This window comes from Penicillium canescens, assembly GCF_028828765.1.
Source record: "Penicillium canescens strain IBT 15451 chromosome Unknown utg000002l_segment0_segment0, whole genome shotgun sequence".
NCBI lineage: Eukaryota > Fungi > Ascomycota > Eurotiomycetes > Eurotiales > Aspergillaceae > Penicillium > Penicillium canescens.
This window is the reverse complement of record NW_026703964.1, coordinates 3,303,929-3,330,059: the sequence shown is the minus strand read 5'-3', so window position 1 is coordinate 3,330,059 and position 26,131 is coordinate 3,303,929. Positions and strand designations below refer to the sequence as shown.

The following is a 26,131-nucleotide window of genomic DNA, read 5'->3' as shown; positions in this document are numbered from 1 at the left end:
GAGGCCCTATGGTGAAATAAGAGCCATTTAACCAACCATCAAGAAATGCAGGGCTCAAATACCTCATCGGTTCTTTCTCAGCGTCGAATCAGGTTTATCAACGAAGTGTTTTCAATTCATCAACGAACCATGATACTACAACCAACATAGTTGGGATACATCACATCAAAATCCTGGACTTTTATCGATCAGTCCCAATCTTTGGAGATACCTATTTGAATGCAAGAGTATGTAATAAGCCTGATCTATGCATGTTCAAAACTATCACACTTTCTCGATCTACCTCTGTAATGAGCTCCCCAACCACAAGCAATCTATGCTATACCCTTTAGTGAATGACCATAACCCTATATGTCATTGCACAACATTACAGCCTTGCCAAAGGCCCGTATGCATTAACAATAGCCAAAAGCTCCGGGCGAATCTCCGAAACCGATTTACAGCCTGTAAGCTGCATGCATCGCTTGAAGTCGTCGTACAGAATCTTAAACATCAGCTCGACCCCCTGCTGACCATCATGCTGCCGAAAGTCTCAGTATCCAATCATCAATATCGATAGCGCAGCAATAAATACTTACCGCCAATCCCCAAAGCACTGGACGTCCAACCCAGCAACACTCTGCGCCTAGAGCCAGGGCCTTGAAAATATCAGCCCCAGACCGAATCCCACCATCAATATGAATCCTAATCCGTCCTCGTGCAACCTTAGCACAAGCAGGAAGAGCATCAATGGTAGCTGGCGTCTCATCTAGCTGTCTACCACCATGGTTGCTAATAATAACACCATCACAACCGTATTCAACAGCAGTCTCAACATCCTCCGGCGTAAGGACTCCCTTAATCCAGATCTCCATCTTGGTAATACTGCGCAACCACGGAATCTCCGTAGCCCAAGAATGAGAATCTGAATTAGTCGAAGTGAACCCATCATCATGAGATTGCGCCTGGATCTCATCCGATGTCTTTTCATACATCGGATACGCCACGCCAGGCGGAGGCTTGAATCCATTCCGCCATTCATTCCAGCGAACACCAAGGACGGGACTATCCGCGGTCAAGAAGATTGCCTTGCAACCCGCAGCTTCGGCACGACGCACAATACGCTCTTGTTTAGCTTTGTCGTTCAATGTGTAGAGCTGCATGACGTGGTTGACAGGCCCCACTTCGTTTCCCGCCTCGGTGATTTGCTCGATTGGATAACCGGTGTAGGAGGAGACTCCCATGTTCACGCCTGTCTTGGCACATGCTCTGCTTGTTGCTAGTTCTCCATCTGGGTGGGCTAATACTTGTAGTCCGGTGGGCGAGGCACAGAGTGGGAAGAGGATGTCCCGACCAAAAAGGGAGATGCCCGTGTCCACTTGGGAGACATCTTTCAGGACTCTGGGGAGGAGACGGTACTTCCTATACGCAGTGTAGTTGTCGTGGAGGGTTACTTGGTTTGTTGCGCCGGAGTTGAAGAAATCTAGTCCATAGTTTAGAACTAGAGATTGTTATGTGAGGGGATGAAAATACCTTTTACGGAAACAGGGAGGGATTTGGAAGCTGCCTCCTGGAGGTCAGCTATGTTTAGTATTTTGTTGGACATTGCAGATAGCAAGGATTAAAACTCGCTGGGAGTTGTGAAATGTAGAAAATCCCATGTTGATAGCAGTATGAGGGGTAAGAGTGGGGGAGGCTTTTCCGATAGCTTTCCCGATCCGCTTTAAAACACTGGCGATGCTGAATCACAGTACCTAAAGCCAATCCTGGTGCAAACTCTGGACTTATTTTCGTTAGCACAAACATATATGTCTCCATAGGGCTGAAACCTTGTCACTACAACCTGTTATCCTTGACTCCCAAACTACCTTGAGCACGAAGCCTAATTAGGCATAGTGCATTGAACTAGCCCTAATCAGGATATAGACATTGATCTCGATATAAAATAGCCTCCCATGATTCTAGACTCTACTGACATCAACTGATGCCACTTTTCCGAGATTGTGGGGTTGTCTACAATCTGCAAATGGTCATTATGCATTTATTGTTCTTGATTGAGATGGCATGTACTCGAATGCAGCGGTCGAAAAACTCCAGATCTGGCTTTTTCTCCTGAAAGTTGTGACGCAGAACAGCAAGCTCGCTCAGTCGGCTTGCATCCCCCTGTTGCTCCACCAGAAGCTGTAGGTGGTCGAGTTCAGCTTTGCTAGAAACAAAGTTCTGGTACGCATCTTTGCGCAATCTCCAAAAGGTGGCGGAGTAGTCCTTCAGATTGTCTCCGTCTGTCCTGAATTTCTTCAGTTTGCTGAGTATTTAGGCTCTCCGTAAGGAAAGTTAGGTTCTGCTGATTGTGAAGGTTGGTCTCGTCGGTACCAGGAATGGCGGCAGGGGACCGATTCTCGATGTGTTTAAGGCGGGGATTGCTTCTATATTGAGATACATTGCATGATCTGAGCCTATGCGAGGGGAATAGTGGGAGCAACAGAAGAGATCGAATGAGAATTGGGAGAGGATCATTGAGCCATATTCGTCATATACGGTGTGCTCTACCTACCAAGTAGACCGAAGAAAAGGGAACTAGACCCACTCGGTAGTACCCAATCAAAGCCTTCATCTTCCTCAGTTACTTTCGTTGTGCTCGCTATACAAGTCAAAAACAATAAGCACAAAGTAGACAAGAAACCGTGCTACGTTGTATTCGCAGAAGGGAAATATAGTGATCAGTCGTCGTCGAATACCAGGTCAAAAGACAGATGAAAAGATACTTGGGAAAGGAGGTTGGAAATACCTATGTACATACTCATCTTTGAATGATCATTGCAAAGCTCGGGAAGACAGCTCGTACATGGCCACTATATTAAGAGTCAATATCCCAAGAGTCCAAAGCATCAAACAACCTGTCCAATTAGGCTGAAACCCCAATGCAGTAAGCATATCCAGCCCACAGCCCCGAACAATCTCCATTAAGAGCCGGATTAAGCTTGTATAATTCCTCAAGCGCGATTCCAGCACTAGCGGCCATGTCGTAGCAATATACCCCTTTCACTCCGTCAGTCAAGTTCAATCAGTGATAGTAGACCACTTACCTTCTTTTTGCATAACCCAGCTGTTGCAGTTCTTGGGAACACCATCTTGAGTCGGACCTGGGGCTGGCACAGAGGTCTGTGTCGGCTGATCTGCTGTGGTCGTGATTTTCGATGTTGGTGTTCCCGCTGTTTCAGTGATGGAAGTGGTGGTCGTATCTGTATCGCCCCGAACACAATAACTGTAGTAGATTAGCTGATTTGCATATAAGAAGGAGGTACAATGCAAAAGCTTACGCGACATCAAGGAGCAAATTGGAACACTCCTCGTCGAGTTGCGGGTTCCAAGTGCGAAGCTGCGCGAATGTGATTCCATACACGTTCTGCAAAAGCGAGCAAGAATCCTTATCGACGATGGTATGCCTAGAAAAATTTAGCTTGTGAATTTATTGCGTGGCATTTATCATTTACTTACCAAGTGTAGCAATTCGAGGTTGTCCCCGTCGGGGTGGGAGCAGGAGGCGTCACATACGTCAACGTAGTTGTTCCATTGGTAGTGGCATTCCAATTTGCGGTCGGATAGACACAGTAATACAGACCCGGAAACAGGTTTGAGCAGGCTGCGTTGATGGCTGGATTGATTGAAAGGAAAAGATCAAGGCTGATCGAGTATATGAGGGAGATCTGTTCGCAGTCATCACCATCAGCGGCGGGATAATAGCCCCCACACTCTTTCGTGGTTCCATAACCTGTTGGACCGGCTGCTGCCACGGTGCTAGCTGCGTATTGAGCTGTTTTTGTAGCAGTGGCCCCAGGAATGGTGGTTGGTGTGTATGTTGGACCGGAGGCGCCTACACAGACATTATCACCGGAGTTCAGGTTCGAGCACGCTCTGTTGATGGATGGATTATAGCTTATGAGGTCTGCAATGGTGAGACCGTAGGAATCGGCGATGGAGTTACAGCTGTCTCCATCTTGGACTAGATAGACGAGACAAGCTCGTGGAAGGCACCTAGAAATGTAAGTAATAAATACATTAATAACGTGAAATGAACCTACAAATACTGCCCGGCAAGCAGATTCGATCCGTCCGGGAAGATCCCGTTTAGCGTTCTCAGTGGGCCAGTGGGGACTTTCTGGGCCTTGGCAATGGACTGCATGTCGTCGCCGGACTTGGCAGAGTAGAAGTTGCCGGAGAGGCAGGAGGCGTTGGAGGGAGTTGAGTAGTCGATGCCAGGGATGGCGGTCATATTGGTAGCAGGAGGCTGCACTTCGGTGGGCAGTGCCCCTGTGTTGCAGGTGTCCTGGATTTTGACATATTCATCCACCAACTGCTCGTCGTAGTTGGAATACGCCGTCTTCTGTATTTGCTGTATCAGATTTAAAACACATGTCGAGCATAGTTGATCTTTTGATACTGCTGCTAAGGCTGTATCAATGTCACCCAGGGCTGCTTGGATGTCTCCGATCGCATCTAGAAATTGTTAATCGGGTGACTGCATTTTAGTAGTAGGAATCGGGGCAGTTACCGGTGCAGTATGTGTTAGTCTTAGGGTCCTTCAGGCAAGTCCTGTTCCAGGTCGACCATAAGACGTCTCCCGCCCACACAGCTGGGACTCCATCCCAGGGCTCGACGTCGCCGGCACATTGTTGTTTCACAGAAGAATGATAGGTCTCCAATGCGCTGCCGCAACCTTCATCACATAATTGATCTTGGAAGGTCTGATTGCCCACTGGGCCAAAGTAGTCCGACATGGAAAGCGTAAGAAGATAAGGATCACAGTTTAGCTCTTTCTTCAACGCAGAAGTGCACCCATCCGAAATAGAGGCCGTGGCATTGGTTCCATATTCGTATAGATCGATCTGCGCAAAGACAGACGCGACGTAAGTGATAACAAGTATAGCAGTAAATTTCATGGCTGCAGGTATTCTCAAAATCTTTCTGAGGTGTCAAACAGACCATGGAGAATTGGGATCAGCAGGTGGAGGGTGGGTGGATGTATACCCAAATCACCCAGCTCTCACTTCCCAATATCAGAGTGAGGTATTTTCTTTCTTCGCTGACAAGAATGACTTCACAAGATTGAACTATATGATAGTGAGTATGTAGATCGGAGATCTGAAACGACTAATGTAGCCAAGACGAGGGGAAACTAGACCCCATAACACTAAAAGTGTTCGGTGGCACTAGTGCGTTCTTCAAAAGGCAGTGAACTTCCGAAGGAGACAGGGATCGCAATCCAAGTGATGTCAGACTTATCAGGGGAAAATAGCATTCTTCCGATGATGTTTTCATTTGTTCATCTACAAGAGTTGTAGATGAAAGCAAACTTGGAAAAGGATCACCTAGAGATTTAGTGCTTTGTGATGGAGGGTGTGATGAACAGGGATTTTGGGGCGAAAAGTCCCGGCCTACACTAGGATGTGCTAATGCATCTGCAATCAGGGTATTTAGGCCTGTTCGAAGAAGTCAAGGCCCAGAGCTAGTAGCTTCGTGTCTTTTGGATACTTCTTTGGCAATCTTTTGAGTGTGCTTTAGACTCCCGTTTTATATTTGATATCTTGCATTGTTATATGGCCCCCAAAATGAAGTCTTGGGCTATACTTCTACTTGCACTATGGTGCTGTCCCTGTCTTGGTCAGGACTATACCTGTAGCGCCGACAAGCCATGTGAACTTGGCTGCTGTTCGAACACAGGAGTCTGTGGAATGGGACCTGACTTTTGCGGAGAGAGCTGCATATCCAACTGTGATAGCAAGTCGGATTGCAACCCAGGTTGGGGCATGAAGGTAATTGCCACTCCATCTCAAGTTAAATCCATTGAAAAGAACTGACTTTGTAAAGTGGTCCGTGGCAGACAAATGTCCCCTCAACGTGTGCTGTTCTGAATATGGCTTCTGTGGAACCACCAAGGACTTTTGCGGCAACAAAACCATCGAGTCTCCCAGCTGCTCCGGATCTAGCGCATCTAAGCGTACAATTGGATACTATGAGAGCTGGGGCATTACCCGCAAATGTGACAAAATGTACCCAGAATGTATGTTTTCCCTTGCCCATATACGTCTTGCGCGCACTCGTGTTGATATCAGCCAGCTATTCCTCTTGGATCATATACACATCTGAATTTTGCCTTTGCCTTCATTGATCCCACTTCATTCAAAGTGGCTCCGATGGATAGCGGAGATGTTGCGTTATATAAAAGATTCACTGGGCTCAAGAACCTCTATCCTGACCTCCAGACTTGGATATCCATTGGAGGCTGGAGCATGAACGACCCCGATCAACCCACTGCTACCACCTTTTCAGACCTGGCTGCATCAGAGTCGGCACAGAAGAAGTTCTTTGAATCCTTGCTTTCCTTCTTAGAGACATACGGCTTTGATGGCGTCGATCTTGATTGGTATTTTCATCCCACGCCCTTAGTTGGTAACTACACCACTCACTATTCAACCTAGGGAATATCCAGTAGCTGAAGAGCGCTCAGGCAAAGCCGCTGACTACAATAATTACACTTTTTTCTTGAAGAATCTCCGTAATGCCCTCGCATCAAGCGGGCATACATACGGGCTCACCATCACCATCCCATCTTCTTACTGGTATATGCAACACTTTGACATTGTCGAGATTGAAAAGACAATTGATTGGTTCAATATTATGTCCTACGACCTACACGGTACTTGGGACAACACCAATAAATATCTGGGCCCTTATATCAATGCGCATACCAACTTGACCGAAGTTAACTTGGCATTGGAGCTACTTTGGCGCAACAAGATTGACCCTGACCACGTCGTTCTTGGTCTGGGCTTTTATGGCCGGTCATTCACTCTCACTGATCCCAGTTGCAATACCCCCGGGTGTATTTTCACATCAGGGGGCAATGCAGGGTCTTGCACAGACTCTGTCGGGACACTCTCGTACTCAGAGATCAAGCGTGTGATAGATAAAGATAACGCCAAGGTGACTTTAGACAAGAAAGCCGCCGTCAAGATGGTCACTTGGGGCGAGAACCAGTGGGTCAGCTATGATGACGAGGAAACTCTCAAGCTGAAGCTGGACTATGCCAATAACCACTGTCTTGGCGGTACCATGGTATGGGCCGTATCGACAGATGATTCCGAAGGCACAGCTTCGGCGGCACTATCGAAGTTGACGGGCCGTAGCACCATCGCATTGTCAGCCAAATCACTTGCTTCTACCACTGACCAGGTTCAATCTTGCCAATTGGGCGAATGCGGCCAATCTTGTCCGAATAGCCTTAGCCCTGCCCAGCGGAGCGATGGCAAGAACAGAGGTAACACGGGTACCAATACTGGATGCTCCAACGGCAAATCGCGTCTTTACTGCTGTCCAACCGACAATATGCCCACTTGCCAGTGGCGTGGCGGGGCTCCATTTTGCAATGGCAAATGTCACAAGGGAGAGGTCGAAGTGTCAAGCAGCATCAGTGGGACAGGAAAGAGTTGCTGGACTGGGCACAAAGTGCTTTGCTGTACGCAGACTGCGGCCAACAAAGCAGTTGCTGAGTGTGGCTGGTCAGGAAGTGCGCCTTTCTGTGCTGGAATTCATAGCAATGCAGGCTGTCCCTCAGGACGGGAGCGACTAACTTATTCCAATTACGGTGCTGGGGGAGAGGAGCCTTGTATTGTCGGTTATAAGTCCTTCTGCTGTGATCAGCCCCCTCCATACGAGAACTGCGACTGGTACTACCATGGTGGAAAATTCTGGGGTTCTGTTCCCTTCCAGTGCTCTGGAACGTGCCCTGCTGGGAAAGCTTCCATCGCGACCGATCCTTCTGGGTGCATGTCAGGATATGGATCATTCTGTTGCGATTCGCCAGCTACGAGTGTATGTGGAAGTCCCTTTGTGGTCCCTGTTACTTGCAATCTTTGCTAACACAAGTAGAATGATCCCCTCGTTACGGCTTTTAAAACTCAGCTACAGAAGTACTCCAAAGATCCCGTCTGCGACAAAGGCCAGCGCCAGTATTCAAAGCGGGACACCATCGAAATGGGTTTGCAAAAGCGCCATAGTTTGAACAAGGCAGACTGGACTAGTCTGCTAATTCATTTGACCGCCATTGCGAAGGGCAACAGCCCGACCTATCAGATGACGTTGATGGAGAGCGAGTATAATTCTAGTGATCCGTTGGTGACCCTGGACGAGATTGTTCAGTTCCAGGCTGAGTGGTAAGTGCTGTATTTATTTCCTCTGGAACATTAAATGAACTGATGGTACAGGCCTAATGCTGAGCCTATTGCACGGACCGAAAGTCTTCTGTGCTTGGGAACGCATGGGAGAAACGAGGTCGCGGACTCTCTGGATGCTGGGTCCCAGCTTTGCACGTTGGCTTGCCCTGCTGCAGGCCTTGATAAACGTTCCAACGCTACAATTTTGCTGTCAGCGGCGAAGAGTGTATCTGCTAGAAACATTGCGGAATCAGAGGAGCTTTATAGTTCCTCGGAAGGATTTGGACAACCAAGCTGGGGTATGACTCCTACCTCTCACACTCTGAATGCGCACTAACCAAAATAGGTTATATAATGCAAGGAATTATGGACGGTGCATTAACCCTAGAGTATGAGATGTTGGTCCGTACTAGAGGAGAGGAGTATATTTTGGAAAGTAAGTGACATTATCTTGGCCAGCAATGTACAATGTAGACGTCTGCTTATACGATGCAGTTGTATGGCGACTGCCTGATGGCCCGGGATATCGAGAGACTAACAGCGATGAATACGCGGTGTTTCATTTCCACTTCGACCATATCATGGATCGCGATGGTGTACTCCGGGCTGGAATATACGCCATAGTGGCCTTCCATGGCCAGGAGTATGTTGAGCAAAACAGGTATCCTCGTGTGGATGGCAACGACAATCAAGGTGACAATCGACGAGCTCACGTGTTGAATTGCAACACGGGCAACGAGGTGACTCCCAACACTCGTTACTTCTATCCTGGGGGCGGACGGGAGTCCGACTATGATAATGAGCATCACCGGATGATTTGGCGTTTTGCAAACTATCTACACGAGGAGGACTTGGTAACGGAGCAAACATTCACGGGAGCTCAACGGGGTCAGTTGACGAGATATCGCGATGAGGAGGATCCATGCTCGACGCGATGGTACTTTAGATGGGGACGCTATCGGCAGAGTCGACCCTTCACCCCTAATTATATTTTGGGTGAAGCTGCTGAGGACGACATAATGGATGATAATGACGATGTGTAGATACACAGACCGTAAATATAAGCGAAGGAACCAGGATGGATTGACTCATATCAAATAACTCCTATGATATCACCGAGAGAACCCCGCACTTGAGCAAGTTAAATATAAAGCAAGAGTTCTCTTCTTCTCCAGCCTCACCACCATACCATGTCATATAAACTCACTAGAGAAGACGTCACCTGGGGAGTTGAGGAGTCTGCGGCCATTCGGGCTGCCGGTAATCCCAATCCAGCCGTCCTTCGTGCTCTGTTGGATTACCATAAAAGAAAACTTCGTGAACTAGCAGGGTGCTCTCCCAATGCAAATATCAGCGGCGGCAACATGGGCACCTACGAATCTCCGCTCACGGCTGCCATTCGCGTGAATTCATCAGAAAATGTTCGGACGCTTCTGGCCCGTGGCGCAGATCCCACAGGCATCCACATTTGGGATTTATCTGACTACTCTGCGAGGTTCATGCGTGGTCGAGACGCCAAAGTCGACGTCTCGAGTTTTGGCCCGTGCCCTTCACGACTACATATTCTAGAAGTCGCAAAGAGCAAGGGAATCACCGAGCAGACACAGCCATTGACACAAGCCGAACTGGATGAGCGGCGCACCAGCTTTCCACGATTTTGGACTGAGCCAAATGTCCCAGGCCAGCGACTGAGGATGAACAAAGGCATCACAGCTTTAGAAGTGGCTGCTGGCCTGGGCTTTGAGGATCTCTTCGCGCTGGTTCGCGAAGCGGGAGCAGATGGGTCTGCCTGGATCAGCGCTTCCGGCCAAGCCAACTTCGATGACACTAAGCCATCGTCCCTAAGCATCACATCCCCTATCCACGAAGCCATTGAACATGGTCAACACGCTATGCTCGAACGGCTACTCAATACATATCGCTATTCTCCCAATTATCGGGCAATGGCAGCTCCCACAGTTGCCTTTCCGCCGCTTTCTTTTGCACTGGGTCGATGCGATCCAAATGATCCCAATATCCGGGCCTGTATCAAACATCTTCTCGCGCACCCGGATATCGACTTAAATCTCCGCACGCCTATCTTCGAAATTCATCCACTTCATTTGGCAGTTGCTCGCCATGACCCTGAACTCCTATCCTTTCTCCCTATGCCACTCTCCAGCGCAGGCACGACGGCTTTGGGTCATACATTGCTTCACATCGCCTCGCTCCCACTTACCTCAATGTCCATGAACCGAGAAATCCCAGATGCCGTGCGAAGTGTTCACTGCGCCCGCACCCTAGATTCTCAGTGGCTTCCGCATTCACAACCCAGCCCGCTGCACTTGGAAACAACAAAAGGAGTCGCCATCGAAGTGCCATTCACCCCTATCGATCCACCGACACCATTGACTCCTGCTGAGCAGGATGCACAACTCAGCACTCTTCGCGTGCTTGCTGATGCGAGGATCGATGTACGCGCCCAGGATGTGGATGGAAACACTGCATTGCACTATCTTTCCACTGCCTTGAATGGTGATCCCAGAGCCATGCAACTATTACGGGAGATGGAAGGGGGCGAAGAAGTCTACAATAGTTGCAAGAATCGGGAGGACCTGACGCCCCGTGCCCTGTGGGAAGCTTGCAACGCTTCGTGATACGGGCAACAGATGTATCTAGAATCATATCGGTAATTTCAGTTCTCAGGTGGCATTTCGTGACTTTAGATGTTCAACAAATGCATCAGGAGAATAGACAAACAATGGGTCTAGACTTTAAAGCTTCTATTCTAGTCGATCCCTTGTAGCACTACACAAAATCAGTGTTAATATAGACCACCCTATAGAGTTATTACCACAATTTATGGTCGTGGAGTATGTTACACGGGCTCCACCAAACCCTAATTCAACGCCCCTTCCACCCAACTTCCTCGGGTTGCCTAATCTGTCACTCCGGGGATCCCGCATGTAAGCAGAGCGTGCCACGATTGATTCGCTGCTGATAGAGACTAGAGAGATATGCGTGAATAGCCGGGTTGGAATGAGGTGCGGGGTACATTGTAAATGGAGGGGTTACATGTCCATTGCTTTGTTTAGTGCGCAAATCTGTGGGGAAGTCTGGGGTATGATCTGAGCTACAGTACATGCATGTACGGCTAGGCGTGTTTCCATTTACTGCTATGACATGTTGGTCTGTGGAGACCACATGGCTGTTCAGATACATGTGGAAACAGACGCAAGTCAAAGCTATGAGCAGAGATTTTACAATTTCCAGATTTGTCTTGGTTCATTCTATTTCAAATACATCATTGTTCATAATGGGAATCTATGATTCCGAGTAAGATAGTAATCCACCCGAAATATCCAAAGTTATAAAACCGTATCACGACGCGTAAATGCAGAAGTTCAGGACAACTGGGAATCTTATAAAACAAGCCGCGAAGAAAGATGACAATAGGCTAGTAAACACACCGGTTGATACACAACAGTGTGATTGGGAACAATAAAGTCATGAAAAATAGATGGCCATATAACATAATAGTTGCTTATTTGGCAACTTCTCTAACCTTCTGGCTGGTATCATCGTTGAGCTCGGAAACCGTGGAGCCCTTGCAAGGCTTGTTGTGCTCACGCTCGATAGCGAACTTAACAGCCTCGAAGACATTCTCACATGTCTTCCTGGGCGGGTACCGCGGGACAGTTCCATCCTGGTAAACGCCAGTCTTAACGAGGATCGAGAACCAGTCGTTATCCGTGGTCTCGTTGAACTCATTCGTGCCACGGATATCGGACTCCGGCGTATCGCCAATGAAGTACACAGTCGACGGAGGCTTGTTGATACCGCAAGAGTCACTGCGCCATTTCTGTAAAAGCCGGGTGGCGAATTTATAAGTGCCGATTTGGGGCTTGCCAAAGGCAATGGTGTTGAGATCCTTTCCTGTCAGGGCTCCGTACACAGCTTCCAGGAGGCGCGCAGCGCACCCATTCCAAGACGCGAGTGTTCGTGTGAGGTAGACCACACAACATCGGTGTGCGAGAAAAAGACAGGTGGGCCCTCTTGGAAGGTTTCCGACCGTGTGTTCAACCACCCGTCTTTTGTCATGAGGCAGTCTAGGATGATCTGTTGGTCGCCGGCCCAATCACGGCTGTCGGCGAAAACGAAGATCGCTTCGATGCGGAGATTGTCGAGATCGAGGAGGCGCGAGTTCTCGAGTTCCTCGTCTGTTAATGTGCGGAACGGTGTCGTGTCGTGTCGCGTCTTGATGATATCGCCGGGCGTGATTACATCTTTAAATCCATATCCCTCAGCCACGATACGGCACTTCTCGCCCTCGCCACCGACCACTAGGACAGTGTGGTATTTCTCTGCCATATCACGCATGGGTGTGTGACCGCAAATGAATTGGCCAGGGTCGACCTCGAGGTCGAGTTGGCGACTGAGATCGAGACATCGCTCTTTCTCGGTCTTACCACCGCCGTTGGTGAGGAAAATGTAAGGACTAAATAGAATGCGATTAGGATGTTTTGCCTGAAAGGTTTCCCCTCACCCCTCACTCAAGAGTGCGGAGAACAGAACACACAGGGCAAGTACTCACACCTTGACTCCGTACGGGTTTTCACCATTGATGTATTTCATCGCATCGACGGCTGCAGGGATAGGCTTTCCGCCCTTGATGAGGACGCCGTCGATGTCAAAGGCCAGCGCAAAGTCATCGCTAGTGACAGCGGGGGGTTGGACATGGGAGTAGGGATTTGAGAGTAGTCATCTTCAGACGAGACTTCTTCTTCGTGGTGAGTTTTGGTCATATTCGAGTGGTTGGAGATATGTTCAGAATCAGAAGCCATTAAATGCTTGGGAGGAACGACAACAGTGGGTCCGCCATAAAGGACTGACTGAGCAGCATCCAGGCTGTCGAGTCGGCGGAACGTCTTTGCGTATCCGTCAGATGTAGCCATTGTGAATGGAAAGTGAGCGAGTGGGTCTGAAATGCGGGTACAATGACGATGTTAATCGCTGCCTGTTGAGTTGCGATATAACCGGTTGAAAATCGTCAAACACACTGTCAAACAGACGCTTGAAAGTTCAATGAGATTGTGAAAAGATTGTGATAAGCGTCAACGATTATGCAGGCTGCAGGAGGATCAAGTAGATCACAGCAAAAAGTAGAGCAACTTGAGTCAAATGAGTTAGGGTAGATGGAGCCTGTGGGGACGAAGGGCCATTTATATAGCAGACTAAGGCCCAAACGGAGTAACTACAACATCGTCGATCCTGTTACCCAAGGGCAGGGGTCCCCACACTTGAATGACCTTCGTCATCGGCCATTTTGGGTTGGGACTGCGTATCTCTAAGCGTTTTGAAGTCGAACGTAGCTGTGGATACACAACGGCGCACTCTTGGCGCAGGAATCCGTTGGATAAGCTGATTTGTCCAAGAGACATCCGAGTTCAAATGGTGGAGCCCTGTGGAAAAGAACAGTTGACGTAGGGGAAATCAGTACTAATCAAGTATCTGATTCCTTTGGTTGCAGCATTCGAACTCATCCAAGCCTTTCGGCGTGGCGTGATCGGTACTACCGAAAGTACTACCGAGAGGCGATGTCTTTTCGGCGTCTCGTATTTCTAATCTAGCCAACCCGTGCTCAGCCATCAAAGTCTCCGGAGAAAATTCAACGTGCGTCCTCCGACTGGATGATGTCGAGCCAACGAGCGTCACTGCGGGACATGTCGGGATATTGACGTCATTATGCTGACTCATTACAGGAACCGGATTAACAAGAAAAAGGGCACCACAAATTATCTCTGGATGATCAATGGAATCAGAGTATGCTAGGCCGTATAAAGACCATTGTGCGCCATAGTTAGAGCTGAGTGGTCCGCACCAAGGGGATCAAGCGGCACGGCGCCGCCACATGTCGGCCGGTGCCACCTCGGCCGGTGCCACCTCCAGGGGGGAAAAAAAGAAAGAAAGAGAGAGAGAGAGGCGTGTGTAGAAGTATCCACAGTCTTGATATCTCAAACATCCAGTGAAATAGTACATACAAGGGCCCCTATCCCCTAGCCGGACATTTCTCGGACAACCAAAAGTTCGCGCCAAAGCCGGCCAGAGCGCCAAATGCTGTCACTGTGCATGCACCCGTGGACGGGCCGCGAGTCTGTTTTTATGACGGAAGCAGCCCATGATCGAGGGACATAAGGGTTCCAAGAGCAGAGGTGGGCTGGCGTCATGCGCGGCTGTCGGGGCACAGCTCAGCGTGCGGAGAATGGTATCCTGGTAGTTTGTATAGAAGAGGAAAATATAAAGTTGCCTTTTTAGTTTGGGTCTGCGCACAGTCTGTACACATTGATCATTAATCCTCCTGAAGCAATGAGGAGGTCACGATGGACAGGGTGTTAATGATATGGTTCTGGACTCGATTTTGGGCTCTTTCACAAGCTCTGCTGAAGAGACGGTTTCTCTATCATATAGGTCCTTTGACTTTCATGTTGTCGAGGGATACATGTGGAAGCAAGCATGAGATCTTGACCCATAGAGGGGGTTTGCCGACACATTGAAGATCGTGATCGACCGAGTCTGGGGAACCCTGTCTACGTCTCCACTCTGCTGTTATGGCTATCATGATCCGAGAATCCCTTTGATATCGTCGATAGTATTGCATCAAGGGAGTATCCACAGAGAATAGCCCCAATCACGATTCTTTCGGGTAATAGAACCCTAAGGAGATGATTGGCAAACCGTCGAGCCTTGACCTTAAGTGCTTGGATCGTTGGATCTCGTGTGGCTTGCGGCGGTGGCTGCCTTATTACGTGGAAATTCGAGCGCGAAGTCGTTAACACGTTGTCGAGCAAACAAGGAAGGTGTTGATAAAGGAGACGGTTGACGACTGCCTGTGATCAAAGCTTTGTGAACAGGGCAGTCAGGCCACCATGAATCTTAAATCGATTCACGCTCATCCATTTTCAACTATATGCTTTATTCTCGCTACCAGCTCCTTAAAGTGAATGTAAAGGTGTGAATTCTATATATACAAGTTACGTTTCATCAACACGTACAACAACAAAAGAAAGGCCAAAGAGAACGAACCACCCATATCAACAATATCAACAACAATGGCAAAGAAAGAAGAAATAGGAAGGAAAACTTATAATCTACAAGAATGAAAAAACAGGGACAAAACACACCAACCCTCAATCAACCCTCAAAATCAAATCCTCGCCCCTCCTCGAAGGCGTCAAATTCCGACTCGTAGGAGAAACACGATTGGAAACCGTAACAGCCTTTTTCTTGGGACTATCAGGGTAATGCACATCCCCAGAAAACAAATCGGAAGGATAAGGCAGTTCTCCAGAAGGATTTCTCGATTTTGGCGGCACAAGAGTGCGTCCACGCTCTAGCCAGAGATCATCAGGACAGTAGGGTGCGACGACTTCACTGGGTGGGCGTGGACTATTGCGGATTTGGACTCTTTTTATATCCTTTCCCTGTACGATGCGGGGTTTGGAGACGATTTCTGAGCCTGCGGGGAGGGTTGAGGAGGATGGGATTGGGGACGGTTGGGGGGTTTGGGCTGGGGGTTTGTTGGCGGTGCGGTTTTGGTCTTGGGCTTTTGTGGTGAAGGGTGGGAGGAGAGTGTTGGTGTTGGTGTTGGAGGTGGATGTGTGATTTGATGTGTTGGCGGTGTCGTTTGGTGCTGTGCTGCTGTCTGATGTTGAGGTTCTGAGGGTTGAGGTGTGGGAGAATGGTGGTGCGAGGGCTCTTGGGGGTCCTGGTCTTGGTCCTGCTGGGATTCGTACTCCTCCTCCCTTGTATGCACGGGGGTTGGCTGGTAGACCGGCGAGCTTAGGTGCGACTCCTGGTTTTGGACTGTTTCGTGTTGTCTTCCCTGTTGCAAATGCAGCTTGTTGACTTTCGTCTTCTTCGAAGAGGGTCTCTCCACTGGCTGGTCGGTGGCTCCATTTAAGTGGCTTTGGATATAGTCCGATTGAGCCCTCGGGTATCAGTCGTGCCACGCTGTGCTGTGAAGATTGGGTTCGAGGGGACGTATCCCAATCGGAGTCTGAGCTGATGGCGAACCCTATTCGCTCTTGTCGACTGGAATGGTTGTTCGGAGGTTGGTGGGAAGCTGAAGCATAGCCAGGAGAGTAAGGTGACTGTGGCCGGATGAAGGCCATCGGTTGAACAGAACTCATTTGCTGTGTATTTCTTCCCTCGGAGCTCACTGGACTGGGTGAGGACCCGGGGTCTAGGCCAGATGTTGGGAGTCGGGGCATCGGTTTCGAAAAGTCGGGAGGCTCAGTCATGGCACCTCCAATCTCGAAAACATGGGGGTCTGACACGCTTCTTTGTTGTTTTCTCCGTCTCTTGCAGCAAAAGAATACAGCGACGCCGATGATGAAAGACCCTGCTAAGCCTGATGCGACTGACATTCCAATGACTGCTGCTGCACTGATTCCATGGTGATTTTTCTTGTTCGTATCTGCAGAGATGTCACTAGAAGGGACAGAAGTCGGCTCGGTGCTAGTTGTTTGTTGGGTCTCAGATGCTGAAGACAAAGGATTATAAAACGTTAGATCCGAAGACGCACTCGAAGTAGTTGAGGAAGTAGCCGGTGTCGGCGTCAAAGACATTATTGAGGTCATAAAAACCACAGTCGTTCCCGCAGAGTCAGTCGATGATGCTTCACCCGTAGTTGCTGCACCTCCCTTCATCGTGATAGTTGAGTCAGATAAGATCGTCGTGGTATGCGTTTTACGTGTTTGCGAAAGAGCACCGGAAACCGAATCACAGATCCGATATGCATTGGAGCTTGTAAGCACTTCCTGCGAACACCCAGAAAGCACGCAACTCAAAGCCGCACCCCCCAACGACTCGCCGCTGGTTGATTTATGCCGGCAAAGACACGGGATATTAGACGGCGATTTGCATTGTTCGGGTGTGAATTCGGATTTGATGAAGCTATTCAGGCAGTCCAGCGCACAGTCCGGGACCATACTCAGTAAAGATGAGTCGGATGTGTCATCAGAGGTATCCGCATCGGCTGCATAGCCGACTGGAAGTAATAGTAGGATCGCAACGAGTATCCCGTGAATAGAAAGAACGGGCATACTGCGCTAGCCCTATAGACGGCAAACATCAGCGAATCTTCAACCACAAACAACTTCAACCCTTCTACCAACCTTGTAAAATCATGAATGGGAATATTACCCGCGAACATCTGCAGTGTATATGGTTACCATCGTCAGTGGTGGTAGTGTAAACAATGCGAAAGCAACAGAGCGTCGAAGTATCGAACAATCAACACTCGAAAGACAGTGTCAAAGTAAGCCAAAAAACCCACCAAGAAGGGACGCAAGCCTAATTAACCACAACACCAAAGCGCAACGCCCTCTTACGCGCGAAGGCAAAATTACTCATGACGCTGGCCATGTCCCGGGCAGACCCAGAGGCTGAGTCTCCCGACCATCCTGAAACACAGTGCTGGAGGCTGTGCCTTTGTAAGCGCTACAGTGAAACCCCGTATGACATATTATATGATCGGAGTAGCCTCGAAGCAGACGAATGGCTGCAGTGGCGTAGCGCCTTGGTTTGGTGGGCGTCCCTGCAAGCGGCTGCGATACGCGCCGGGCCATCGTGGGCGCTTAGGCTGCAGAACAAGTTGTTGATGGCGCCCAGACTAGGTTTCAGATCTTGGATGCTTAGTGGATGGTTTATTTTTCTGTGTCTTGGTTGGGTTGTTGCGTGGTGTTGTGGTTGGTGTCTATTTCTTCGGTCTTCTACCCGCCAGCGTTGGACTGCATCTTAGGATTTCTGGAAGACTTCGATTCTGGGAATCATATGTTCGGTGAATCAAGTGATTGGCCTCGGGTTACCTGGTCCTAAAGGTGCATGTGTTGCATTACTCACGGCCAGACTTGTTCGTTGTCGCTGTACATAGGCTTTGGCGTGCATCCTCGGATTGTACGGTCTGCTCAGACCTACTTTGTGCAGAGCCACTTGATGCCAATCAGTTCGACATTTTCAATAATTTCAATAATTTCAATCAAGACGTAGCCCCACAAGGCAGGCTCATCCCGGGGTCAGTTTGTCCAATTTATGCAACTGTTATGCTCCGACAGGTCCCGCCAGGTACCAGAAGCCATAGGAGATACCTCTACGTAGAATGAAATGCGTTTAAACCGAGTTATAAATTCATACCCATGAATCATCAGGCTAGCTAACGGGCATTGATACGAAACAACGATGCCCCAGAACATGGTATGAGCTGGTATCAATCGAAACGAAAAAGCAAGAACCCGCAGCAGAACAAAGGAAACAACAAAAGAAAAGCATGCCACAGAACAACACAAGATTAGGGAATTATGGACATCATGCCGGATCCGATGCCAAGTGGCGGAGGCTGCATCAGGCTAGTCCCAACCGGACCTCCTCGGGCCCACGCTGACACCCTCATATTGAATCGTACCGCCCCTTGCTTGAGGGGAATGAAGGTGAAATTGGTCACAGGACTTGCTTTTCACGAAATATCGAGTGGCAAGTATTATTGGCTGCGACGGTGTGGGGAACGTGGGTATCGCTAGTATTTGAAGATGATGTAGCTGCGAGAAAGAGTCAGTAGGGTGATCGCGGAAAGCCGGAAGAACTGTCGTCACAGTGGGAGACACGTACATGGCGTGGATGATACCAGGGATCCATCCCAGGATGGTTAAACAGATGTTGATCAGGAGGTCAGCACCACATCCGCGCTCCAGGAAGACACCCAGAGGAGGCAGAATGATGGCGAAGATGATCTTGCAGATGTCACTATCAACAACAGTTAGCAGACTGGTGGATTTTCTCTTGCGAGCAACACCGCGGCAGGACAGAGCGACATGACGACATGGCGCAAGTCGGATCCAAGACAGGGAGATGCCGGGGTAGACTGAGGCAGACTGGGAATGCGCAAGATAAGAGCAACTTACGAAGCGGTGAAAGGCATTTTGAAGGATGGTAAAGTTGGAGCGAGAGAAGGGAGACGGGAGAGAGGAAGACTTAAAAAGGAGAGCAGCCCTGGGCAGCTTGGGTCATTACATCATGCCGCCGCTCTGTGTGGCGCATGTACTCAAGGCACCGTTGTGGCTGTACTTTCTCTTTCTTTACTGTAAGTTATCTCTGCACTTTTTCTTTCCCTGTTTCCTGTTTCCATTTTTACCTTTCTTCTCTAATTCTGATTTGCAGACAGGTTGAGATTGTAACTGCGATCGTTCATCCCGTCCTCGGCTCAACATGCCAAGATGATGATTAAGGGATTTTCTGCGCTAGCGGCTGCAACTCCAATCACCCTCACTCTGCCCTATCCCGTGCAGCCTTTTGCTGGCTGCCTGGTTGATGCTTGGCGGCGCCATAGGCTGCATTTTTCATCCTTCTATGTTTGACCTTTGTTTTGCTTTTATTCAAATATTCAGCCTCCATCTTTGAGGGGCGCTAGGTCTCATGATTGACGATCACTTCGAATGGTACAGAGTAAACTTTGTCCCCGGGGATCATCGCTCCAAGTACCTGCTTGTTGTACAACTGGTGGCGCTGCACCTTCGAGCCAAACAATGCCAGCCCTATAATGGGCCCTGGCCCACCTGCCAAGGCGCTTGCAACCATATGTCATCGGCCTATGACTTCACATTTCACTGGGTGGCTGGGACCGTTGTACTTGTGTCTGTCTAAACAGGGAGGGAGGCATTGACGCAATCAAGGGAAGCACTCGCGTACTTTTGTTTTGTATAGTACGGTCCGTACAATAAGAGCAAAAGTAGGGAATAAGGTAAGTTATTTGAATGTAGAACACCAAGTAAAGTTGGTGAGCTTGTCTATACAGAGCCGTCCAGCCAGCCTGAGCCAAAATCGATATCGTCCAACAAGGAGTTCCACTGTGGGACGTCTAGATCTGGCGCGACAGCCACAAAGTCAGACCAGAGCTGCTGCCAGCCTTCCTCCCCAATACCATCTGTCAAGCCTCCACTTGGAGTGCACCCAGACTGCATCTGCAAGCTCTGATCACCTTCATTGGCCATTGACAGTTCACCGGGCCCACCAGTCAGCATATTGTTCAGTCCTGTTTCGCGAGCCGCCACGAATGGCTCCTTTATCCCTGTCAGATATCTTGGCTGCGAGGTTGATAGTCGTGGCTGTTGTTTCTGAAGCGTCGACATAAGAGTCTGCATGTTTCTCTGTACGCCCTCCACCAGTGATCCGGACTCTTGCTTTGATTTCTCCAAGGTCTTGTAGGCAGCAAGGACCTTCGCCTTGCGAGCCTCGGCGTCTGGCGCATTGGGGTGGAATGAGACGTCCGTTGCTAGGATAAGCGCTGCGAGAAAGACGTGCTGGCTGACTCGCCAAAAGCGCGCAGGATAGCCTCCAGCTTCGGGGTCGATGTCGTCCATTGCACGTCTTAGCTCTAATACGGCCTGGGCTGAGCGAATGCATGCGCTGTGGGAATAGGCATATTTGGGATTCGTCACGCCTTCAAGATGGTAGCGTCGATGTAATCGGCATAGCCGTGTATGGATGCTGAAGTGAAAATTGATTCGCTGCCATGTGATGTATGGTCGTTCTTTGCAGATGTCCTGACTTCTCTGAACGCTCTCAGGGTCCATTCGGTAGAAGTCTGGCATATTTTCAAAGCATTCATGGAATTTCTTGTCCAGTGCAAGTATCACCTCGTATTCGGGTTCTTGGGCATCTAGCAGGATAGAGGGTACAGCATCAACCACTTCGCGGCAAAGAGTTGCCAGCCGGATTCGCTGGATAGGTCCTGACATTGCTGTCGGAACTGATAAGGGAAAATCCTGCTGAATCCCCGTAGCCGTAAGCAGCTCGTCATCGATGTTGCTTGGGTAGTTCACTTTCATATGTCTTGGTTGGAAGATATATGTGCCTTCATGTGACCGTCCAAAGAAGGAAGCGAGCCTGCGGCTGTCAGCCATTAATCCGATCTCCAATATCATCAGGCTATGTACCAGTCAGTTGCCACCATGTTCCACCAAAACCGTCTTTGAACTTCAATATCGATCATATCGCACCCCTTGACCCTTCGCTCCTCCTGGGCTTGTGCAGTGTCTAAGCGATGAATCTGCAGCGCTTGGGCCATCAAGAAGCACCGAGTTTGCAGGAGACCAATCTTTATAGAGAAACCAACGGTATTGGCAAGCAAATGGCCGAGAGTAGCAATGGCCACTATGGCAGTGGTCGATGGCTGCACAGGCTCAAGTGGATGTTCCAAAATAGAGGTAGCCAACAGGCTGTAAGTATTGAAGGCTGCCCTGGCTTCATCTTGGGTGGCGTTCAATTGCCCCAAAAGATAAGGGGACCAGACCAGGGCTGCACCGGAGAAGATGCTGAACAGCAGCATTAGATTGGTGGGAGTGGGTTGTTCACCATCGAGCATGCCTTGGTAGGTCTGTTCCATAATTGATCGAGTGGAGGGTATATGTAGGATTCCAAATGTCGGCTGTAGGGTATTGACGAAATGATTAAACATGTGCCTTGCCTGTCCTATCGGAGGGAGCTGCTTTATTGCTTCAGTCATGTCGGCCTGTTCTTTGGTACTGCCAGGTTGGTCATCTGGCGTCGACTGATGGTGCAATGCGAAAGGAGTGAACAATGCAGGCATAGATGTCTTGGAGTCCAGATCAATATCATTAAGTGAAAATATGAAAAAATCACAGGACTGGAGCAAATTTACATACTGTGTTTGCAGGAGATCTTAGCGTTGTATAGACTCCCCGGTTCAATTCTCGAGATGCATTTGATTTCTCATACACAGTCTCTTCTAGCTTACGTATTCGATTCAAAATATCATCATTCCTTTCAGGTGTCAGTGAGTCCGGTACAAACAGCTCGAAAATAGGTTCGAACGGGGCATACTGCTTACTGAGGTGTAGACACAGTAGCGGGAGCCTGGGACTGGGCAATAGTCGACTGGCTCGAACTAGCCATACCTAGTGCTTGAGAGGCATCCCTTTCTGAGCTCTCGGGATCCTGTCCAGGGTATTCGCATGAGATGTTCCTTTGCATGCAGTTCGAACATGGCTGGGTGCGATCACAGCGGCGTTTCTTCTCGCGGCAGGCTTGGCACGACGAGGGTGCTCGGTTCCCTCGATGCATCAATATGATAGGATAGCCATCTCTAGTTCGCTTCATTGTGTATATGGCCCGCTTGAAGCAGGTTGAAGGGTAAGGTGAGGATGTAGAATGAGGCCGCGGTGGTCCGCGGACGATTACTTGGATAGGCTTAGCGTGGTTGAACCTCTCCAAGAGGCACAATTTACTATTTCTTGTTAACAACTAGTTGAATTAGGTGTTGCTCGCTAGAATCTCGCAACATAATATTAGAATAAACGGTTGACCGATGTAGGCGTATAGTCGTGACACTCAAGTTATTCCGCTCCGGCCCACCTCCGCAATAACTTCCGCGTTTTCCTGATTGGAGTTCGGATTCGATGCTTTAACGTTCACGATTCTCGCGTCGCAAGGATCATGTCAATGAGGGGGGCCTCAATCTACAACGTCAGAGGCTCCAATGCTCTCATCAAGCCCTAAGAAGCTTGGGGCGCGCACACAGATGGTATGCGACTCAAAGCCCGAAAAGTGGGCGACCTTTTGCATGCACATGGCTCACAAATACACCAGAAGACATAGTGAGTCAACAACATCCCTTTCTTGTTGGATATGAGCTAAACTATGACAGACACCAGATGATATCCTATCTAGTCTTCCTTCGGTCCCATCTTCGAATGCGCCCAATTCCGTTCCTCTCCTCCTCGTCACCCCGAGCTTTGCCCACTGGCTCGACCCTAGCAGTCCTTTCCTGTCACAATGTCTAGGCCAACTATATGGGACTTCTGCGGACGCAACTTCTGCCTACGCTGTCGCCGCTGTGGTCGACACACTTCCAGATACCCGTACGATATCCACAGCACTTGCGTCTCATAATTCCCCTGTGGCGTCCACAGAATCAGAAGGTCTGTCGCTTTTGGTGACCGGAGAATCAAATTTCCACGGAAAGGCTGCACCGCCTCGTCTCGTTAGAAGCTCTGCCAGCGAGGAGACCAACCTCTTGGTTTCCATTCAGACGGGGAGTCCTGGCCAAACCAACAACAGACCTGCCCACGAAATTGGACTACGTCTTGCCAACACCGTTTTTGTCAACGGGAAGGAAACGACGATATCAGGCACGCAATGGCTTCGGGATAGCGGCTCAAACGAGTACGTTTTGGAACAATCGGTCGATCTCACAAGCTGCATGATTACGGCTACTGCGCAAGCTGTGAACACTACACTGGATCTTCCATTACACCAAGTGACCGAACGGCGAAAGGTCATCTCTAGCATGGGAAACATTCTACGACAACTGGGCAAATCGACTGATCCCGCGTCCAATGAGCCAATGCCTGCTTCTTCGGAGCTTGAGAAAGAGCTTCCGCGTTATATTGCAGAGCATAATATTGTTGACCAACGGGTATCCGTATGGGCGCTGGTCGAGAAGCCTGAGTTAGTTGTAGCCGATGCAGCTGCATCGACCCATGATCGCTTGATCCAGTCTCTGCACCAGGGTGGCAAGTTGCACCGTGTCATGAGTGGCGGAGGGGGATGGGGCAAAAAGCAAGGCCTTCTTTCACTGGACCCTGAAGTCAGCTTCTCGGGGACAGCTAATCGCGACGAGCTAGTTGCCTTGAGTCAGATCTTCGATCCTGATAATTTGCCCACCGACACATTGCCTTCTCTTGACAAGGGCATAACGGTGGATGATTTGTCTCTTCTTTCACAGGTCGCTACTGCAGGTGATTTCATTCAGTTCTTTGTGGCAGTAGAGCCGACTTATTCACAAAGCAAAGTCTCGGATGAAGCTGGCTCGCCAGAAGTTGCTGTCAGCTATCATTTTGGTATGGTATCTGACTCTATGGAACTGGATACGTATGAGGGCAGCTCAAGCGTGAAAGATCTCGTTGCTATGCCTTATCGATTCGGCGCCCTGTCTGAGAAGGCAATTGCGTACTCCCAACCGATGAAAGGAGCTGGGTCAGAGTCCACCAAATTGGACATTCCAGGATCTCGAGTACTCCTTGAGGCTATATGAATAGACTAGACCATGTACAATAGCTAAATAAAAGAAATCTATCACAAATGCATGTCTAACATGTCATATAATGATCGAGTACCCGTCTCGGTGGAGAAATGCCAAGAACACGTGATCAGACCTGAGGCCAGCATGTTTGCCGTCAACGTCCAAACCTCTGGTCTCTCCATCCTTCCCGACCGCATCCAACTTGAACCTGCCGACCTCGGGTCTTTTCACATCTCTTTCAAGCTCCAACTACTCCTCGAGTACCTAGCTGGGTCGCTGTCTATCAAAATGGCCACAGAACTCTGGTAAGTCGTCATCAAGACCTCTCCAGCCCCTGGGTGCTTGACAGCTCCCGATTGTCACTTGATTATCATATTCGGCATTCCCCCGGTATCACGAGTGGAGATAGATCAATCTTGCTAACATATGCATTTTTACAGCCCCGTCTACGCGGTGAGTCTATCTACACATTCCATTCCGACCCGAGCACGATTACGCAAATCGCCCGTGTCTCGACCGCCTCTCCGCATCCTTATCAACATCTGCATGAACGCATCGAATCATAGCTGACTTCTTCATTCTAGCCCTTCTTCGGCGCCCTGGGTTGTACCTCCGCTATCGTCTTCACCTGCTTCGGTGCCGCCTATGGAACCGCTAAGGCCGGTGTCGGAGTCTGCTCCATGGCCGTCCTCCGTCCTGACCTGATCGTCAAGAGTATGTTGCCCTCGAACAAATGAGATATTGTTATGCTGCACGAATATCTCTATGCCGGCATTTGAATAATTGGACGGTTCGCTGACAATGATTGATAGACATTGTCCCCATTGTCATGGCGGGTATTATTGGTATCTACGGTCTGGTCGTGTCGGTCTTGGTCGCCAACGACCTGACCCAGAAGCTCCCTCTTTACACTGGTTTCATCCAGCTCGGTGCTGGTCTTGCTGTCGGTCTGGCTGGTCTCGCTGCGGGGTAAGTCACTCCCCAAAACGTCTCAAGTGTCCCATGTGGAGCGTCATTTCTAACTATGTTTGGACTCCAGTTTCGCTATTGGTATTGTCGGTGATGCAGGTGTTCGAGGAACGGCTCAACAGCCCAGACTCTACGTTGGAATGATTTTGATTCTCATTTTCGCTGAAGTCTTGGGTCTGTACGGGTTGATTGTGGCTCTGCTCATGAACTCCCGCTCCAAAGCGGACTGCTAAACAAACGACCTCCCGCCGCATATCGGGAATCGAACCTCGAATCGCACTATGGTTTGCATCACCCTGTTTGATTTCAGGCTCGATTCTCCGACGTGCTTCTTCAACATTTCCCTGACGCAAATCAAAGGACCTCTTCCGCCGGGGAAGCTGACATGACAAATATGATTGACGCGGGCGGGTGTAGGAGAGAAACTGATTTCGGAAAATGATACATCTATCTCTGTCTTGAGAAAGAGGTTTTCTGATTACTGTTGGTATGTAGAATCGGGGAATCTGTGCAGGCATTCGACCTGGACTGTGGACAGCTTTGGGTAGATATTGGATTTTTGGCTTTACATTGCATTATCGCGCTGGACTCTGTACTTTATATGAAATTCGCTGATCCTGACTTTGGTTCTTTACCTCACTTCCATCACAGTGGCTAGGCGGGTTCTTCTGTAAGGAGTTTCGTTTCTTGCTAATGTTTCTTTTTGTCTTATCTATGAACATTTTGCTCAATTCTTGGATTTGGCTTTCTTGTCTTATGAGCTTTCGTCGGGTCCTTCTTTTCCGTATGATATAGCAATTTCCAATTTGTGTAATATGCTCCTGCGCAGTTTTTGATTCATGTCATCAATTTATGTGTAGACCTGTGGGTTATAGATCCAATGGACTACAAGGCT

General features: G+C 49.2%; 11 protein-coding genes across 11 annotated transcripts; 4 read left to right on the top strand and 7 right to left on the bottom strand.

Moving 5' to 3' along the window:
- Window positions 1-367: 367 nt before the first annotated feature.
- Window positions 368-1,585, bottom strand: N7446_002462 (alpha-hydroxy acid oxidase; the record flags this gene model as incomplete). The annotated part of the gene is made up of 3 exons (XM_058511211.1): window positions 368-520; window positions 579-1,462; window positions 1,513-1,585. The coding sequence occupies 3 exons, from the start codon at window positions 1,583-1,585 to the stop codon at window positions 368-370; spliced, it is 1,110 nt and encodes a 369-aa protein (XP_058376747.1).
- Window positions 1,586-2,884: 1,299 nt separating this feature from the next.
- On the bottom strand, window positions 2,885-4,919 carry N7446_002461 (uncharacterized protein; the record flags this gene model as incomplete). The annotated part of the gene is made up of 6 exons (XM_058511210.1): window positions 2,885-3,018; window positions 3,066-3,244; window positions 3,300-3,425; window positions 3,478-4,014; window positions 4,062-4,476; window positions 4,532-4,919. The coding sequence occupies 6 exons, from the start codon at window positions 4,917-4,919 to the stop codon at window positions 2,885-2,887; spliced, it is 1,779 nt and encodes a 592-aa protein (XP_058376746.1).
- A 669-nt stretch (window positions 4,920-5,588) lies between these two features.
- On the top strand, window positions 5,589-9,235 carry N7446_002460 (glycoside hydrolase family 18 protein; the record flags this gene model as incomplete). The annotated part of the gene is made up of 8 exons (XM_058511209.1): window positions 5,589-5,792; window positions 5,815-6,040; window positions 6,097-6,403; window positions 6,459-7,851; window positions 7,948-8,192; window positions 8,244-8,491; window positions 8,539-8,628; window positions 8,652-9,235. The coding sequence occupies 8 exons, from the start codon at window positions 5,589-5,591 to the stop codon at window positions 9,233-9,235; spliced, it is 3,297 nt and encodes a 1,098-aa protein (XP_058376745.1).
- Window positions 9,236-9,382: 147 nt separating this feature from the next.
- On the top strand, window positions 9,383-10,828 carry N7446_002459 (ankyrin repeat domain-containing protein; the record flags this gene model as incomplete). Its single annotated transcript, XM_058511208.1, has 1 exon — window positions 9,383-10,828. The coding sequence occupies one exon, from the start codon at window positions 9,383-9,385 to the stop codon at window positions 10,826-10,828; it is 1,446 nt and encodes a 481-aa protein (XP_058376744.1).
- Window positions 10,829-11,715: 887 nt separating this feature from the next.
- On the bottom strand, window positions 11,716-13,126 carry N7446_002458 (phosphatidyl synthase; the record flags this gene model as incomplete). Its single annotated transcript, XM_058511207.1, has 4 exons — window positions 11,716-12,107; window positions 12,152-12,669; window positions 12,766-12,885; window positions 12,945-13,126. The coding sequence occupies 4 exons, from the start codon at window positions 13,124-13,126 to the stop codon at window positions 11,716-11,718; spliced, it is 1,212 nt and encodes a 403-aa protein (XP_058376743.1).
- A 2,232-nt stretch (window positions 13,127-15,358) lies between these two features.
- On the bottom strand, window positions 15,359-17,275 carry N7446_002457 (uncharacterized protein; the record flags this gene model as incomplete). Its single annotated transcript, XM_058511206.1, has 1 exon — window positions 15,359-17,275. One exon carries the CDS (start codon window positions 17,273-17,275, stop codon window positions 15,359-15,361), a length of 1,917 nt encoding a protein of 638 aa, XP_058376742.1.
- A 1,061-nt stretch (window positions 17,276-18,336) lies between these two features.
- N7446_002456 (YqaE/Pmp3 family membrane protein) lies at window positions 18,337-19,189 on the bottom strand. Its single transcript, XM_058511205.1, has 3 exons — window positions 19,130-19,189; window positions 18,837-18,971; window positions 18,337-18,766 (listed from the first exon to the last, which is right to left on the bottom strand). Exons 1-3 carry the CDS (start codon window positions 19,144-19,146, stop codon window positions 18,745-18,747), a joined length of 174 nt encoding a protein of 57 aa, XP_058376741.1. The 5' UTR covers window positions 19,147-19,189; the 3' UTR covers window positions 18,337-18,744.
- An 822-nt stretch (window positions 19,190-20,011) lies between these two features.
- On the bottom strand, window positions 20,012-21,609 carry N7446_002455 (fungal specific transcription factor domain-containing protein; the record flags this gene model as incomplete). The annotated part of the gene is made up of 2 exons (XM_058511204.1): window positions 20,012-21,110; window positions 21,161-21,609. 2 exons carry the CDS (start codon window positions 21,607-21,609, stop codon window positions 20,012-20,014), a joined length of 1,548 nt encoding a protein of 515 aa, XP_058376740.1.
- Window positions 21,610-22,070: 461 nt separating this feature from the next.
- N7446_002454 (Zn(II)2Cys6 transcription factor domain-containing protein) lies at window positions 22,071-22,343 on the bottom strand (the record flags this gene model as incomplete). The annotated part of the gene is made up of 1 exon (XM_058511203.1): window positions 22,071-22,343. One exon carries the CDS (start codon window positions 22,341-22,343, stop codon window positions 22,071-22,073), a length of 273 nt encoding a protein of 90 aa, XP_058376739.1.
- A 379-nt stretch (window positions 22,344-22,722) lies between these two features.
- Window positions 22,723-24,279, top strand: N7446_002453 (uncharacterized protein; the record flags this gene model as incomplete). Its single annotated transcript, XM_058511202.1, has 2 exons — window positions 22,723-22,840; window positions 22,898-24,279. 2 exons carry the CDS (start codon window positions 22,723-22,725, stop codon window positions 24,277-24,279), a joined length of 1,500 nt encoding a protein of 499 aa, XP_058376738.1.
- A 132-nt stretch (window positions 24,280-24,411) lies between these two features.
- On the top strand, window positions 24,412-25,469 carry N7446_002452 (H(+)-transporting V0 sector ATPase subunit c; the record flags this gene model as incomplete). The annotated part of the gene is made up of 5 exons (XM_058511201.1): window positions 24,412-24,572; window positions 24,708-24,720; window positions 24,852-24,981; window positions 25,080-25,236; window positions 25,307-25,469. 5 exons carry the CDS (start codon window positions 24,412-24,414, stop codon window positions 25,467-25,469), a joined length of 624 nt encoding a protein of 207 aa, XP_058376737.1.
- Window positions 25,470-26,131: the final 662 nt, after the last annotated feature.

Coding starts and splice junctions, on each gene's coding strand:
- N7446_002456 (XM_058511205.1), bottom strand. Junction 18,767..18,836: donor CCTGGTATCATCCACGCCAT/GTACGTGTCTCC, acceptor TCTTTCTCGCAG/CTACATCATCTTCAAATACT.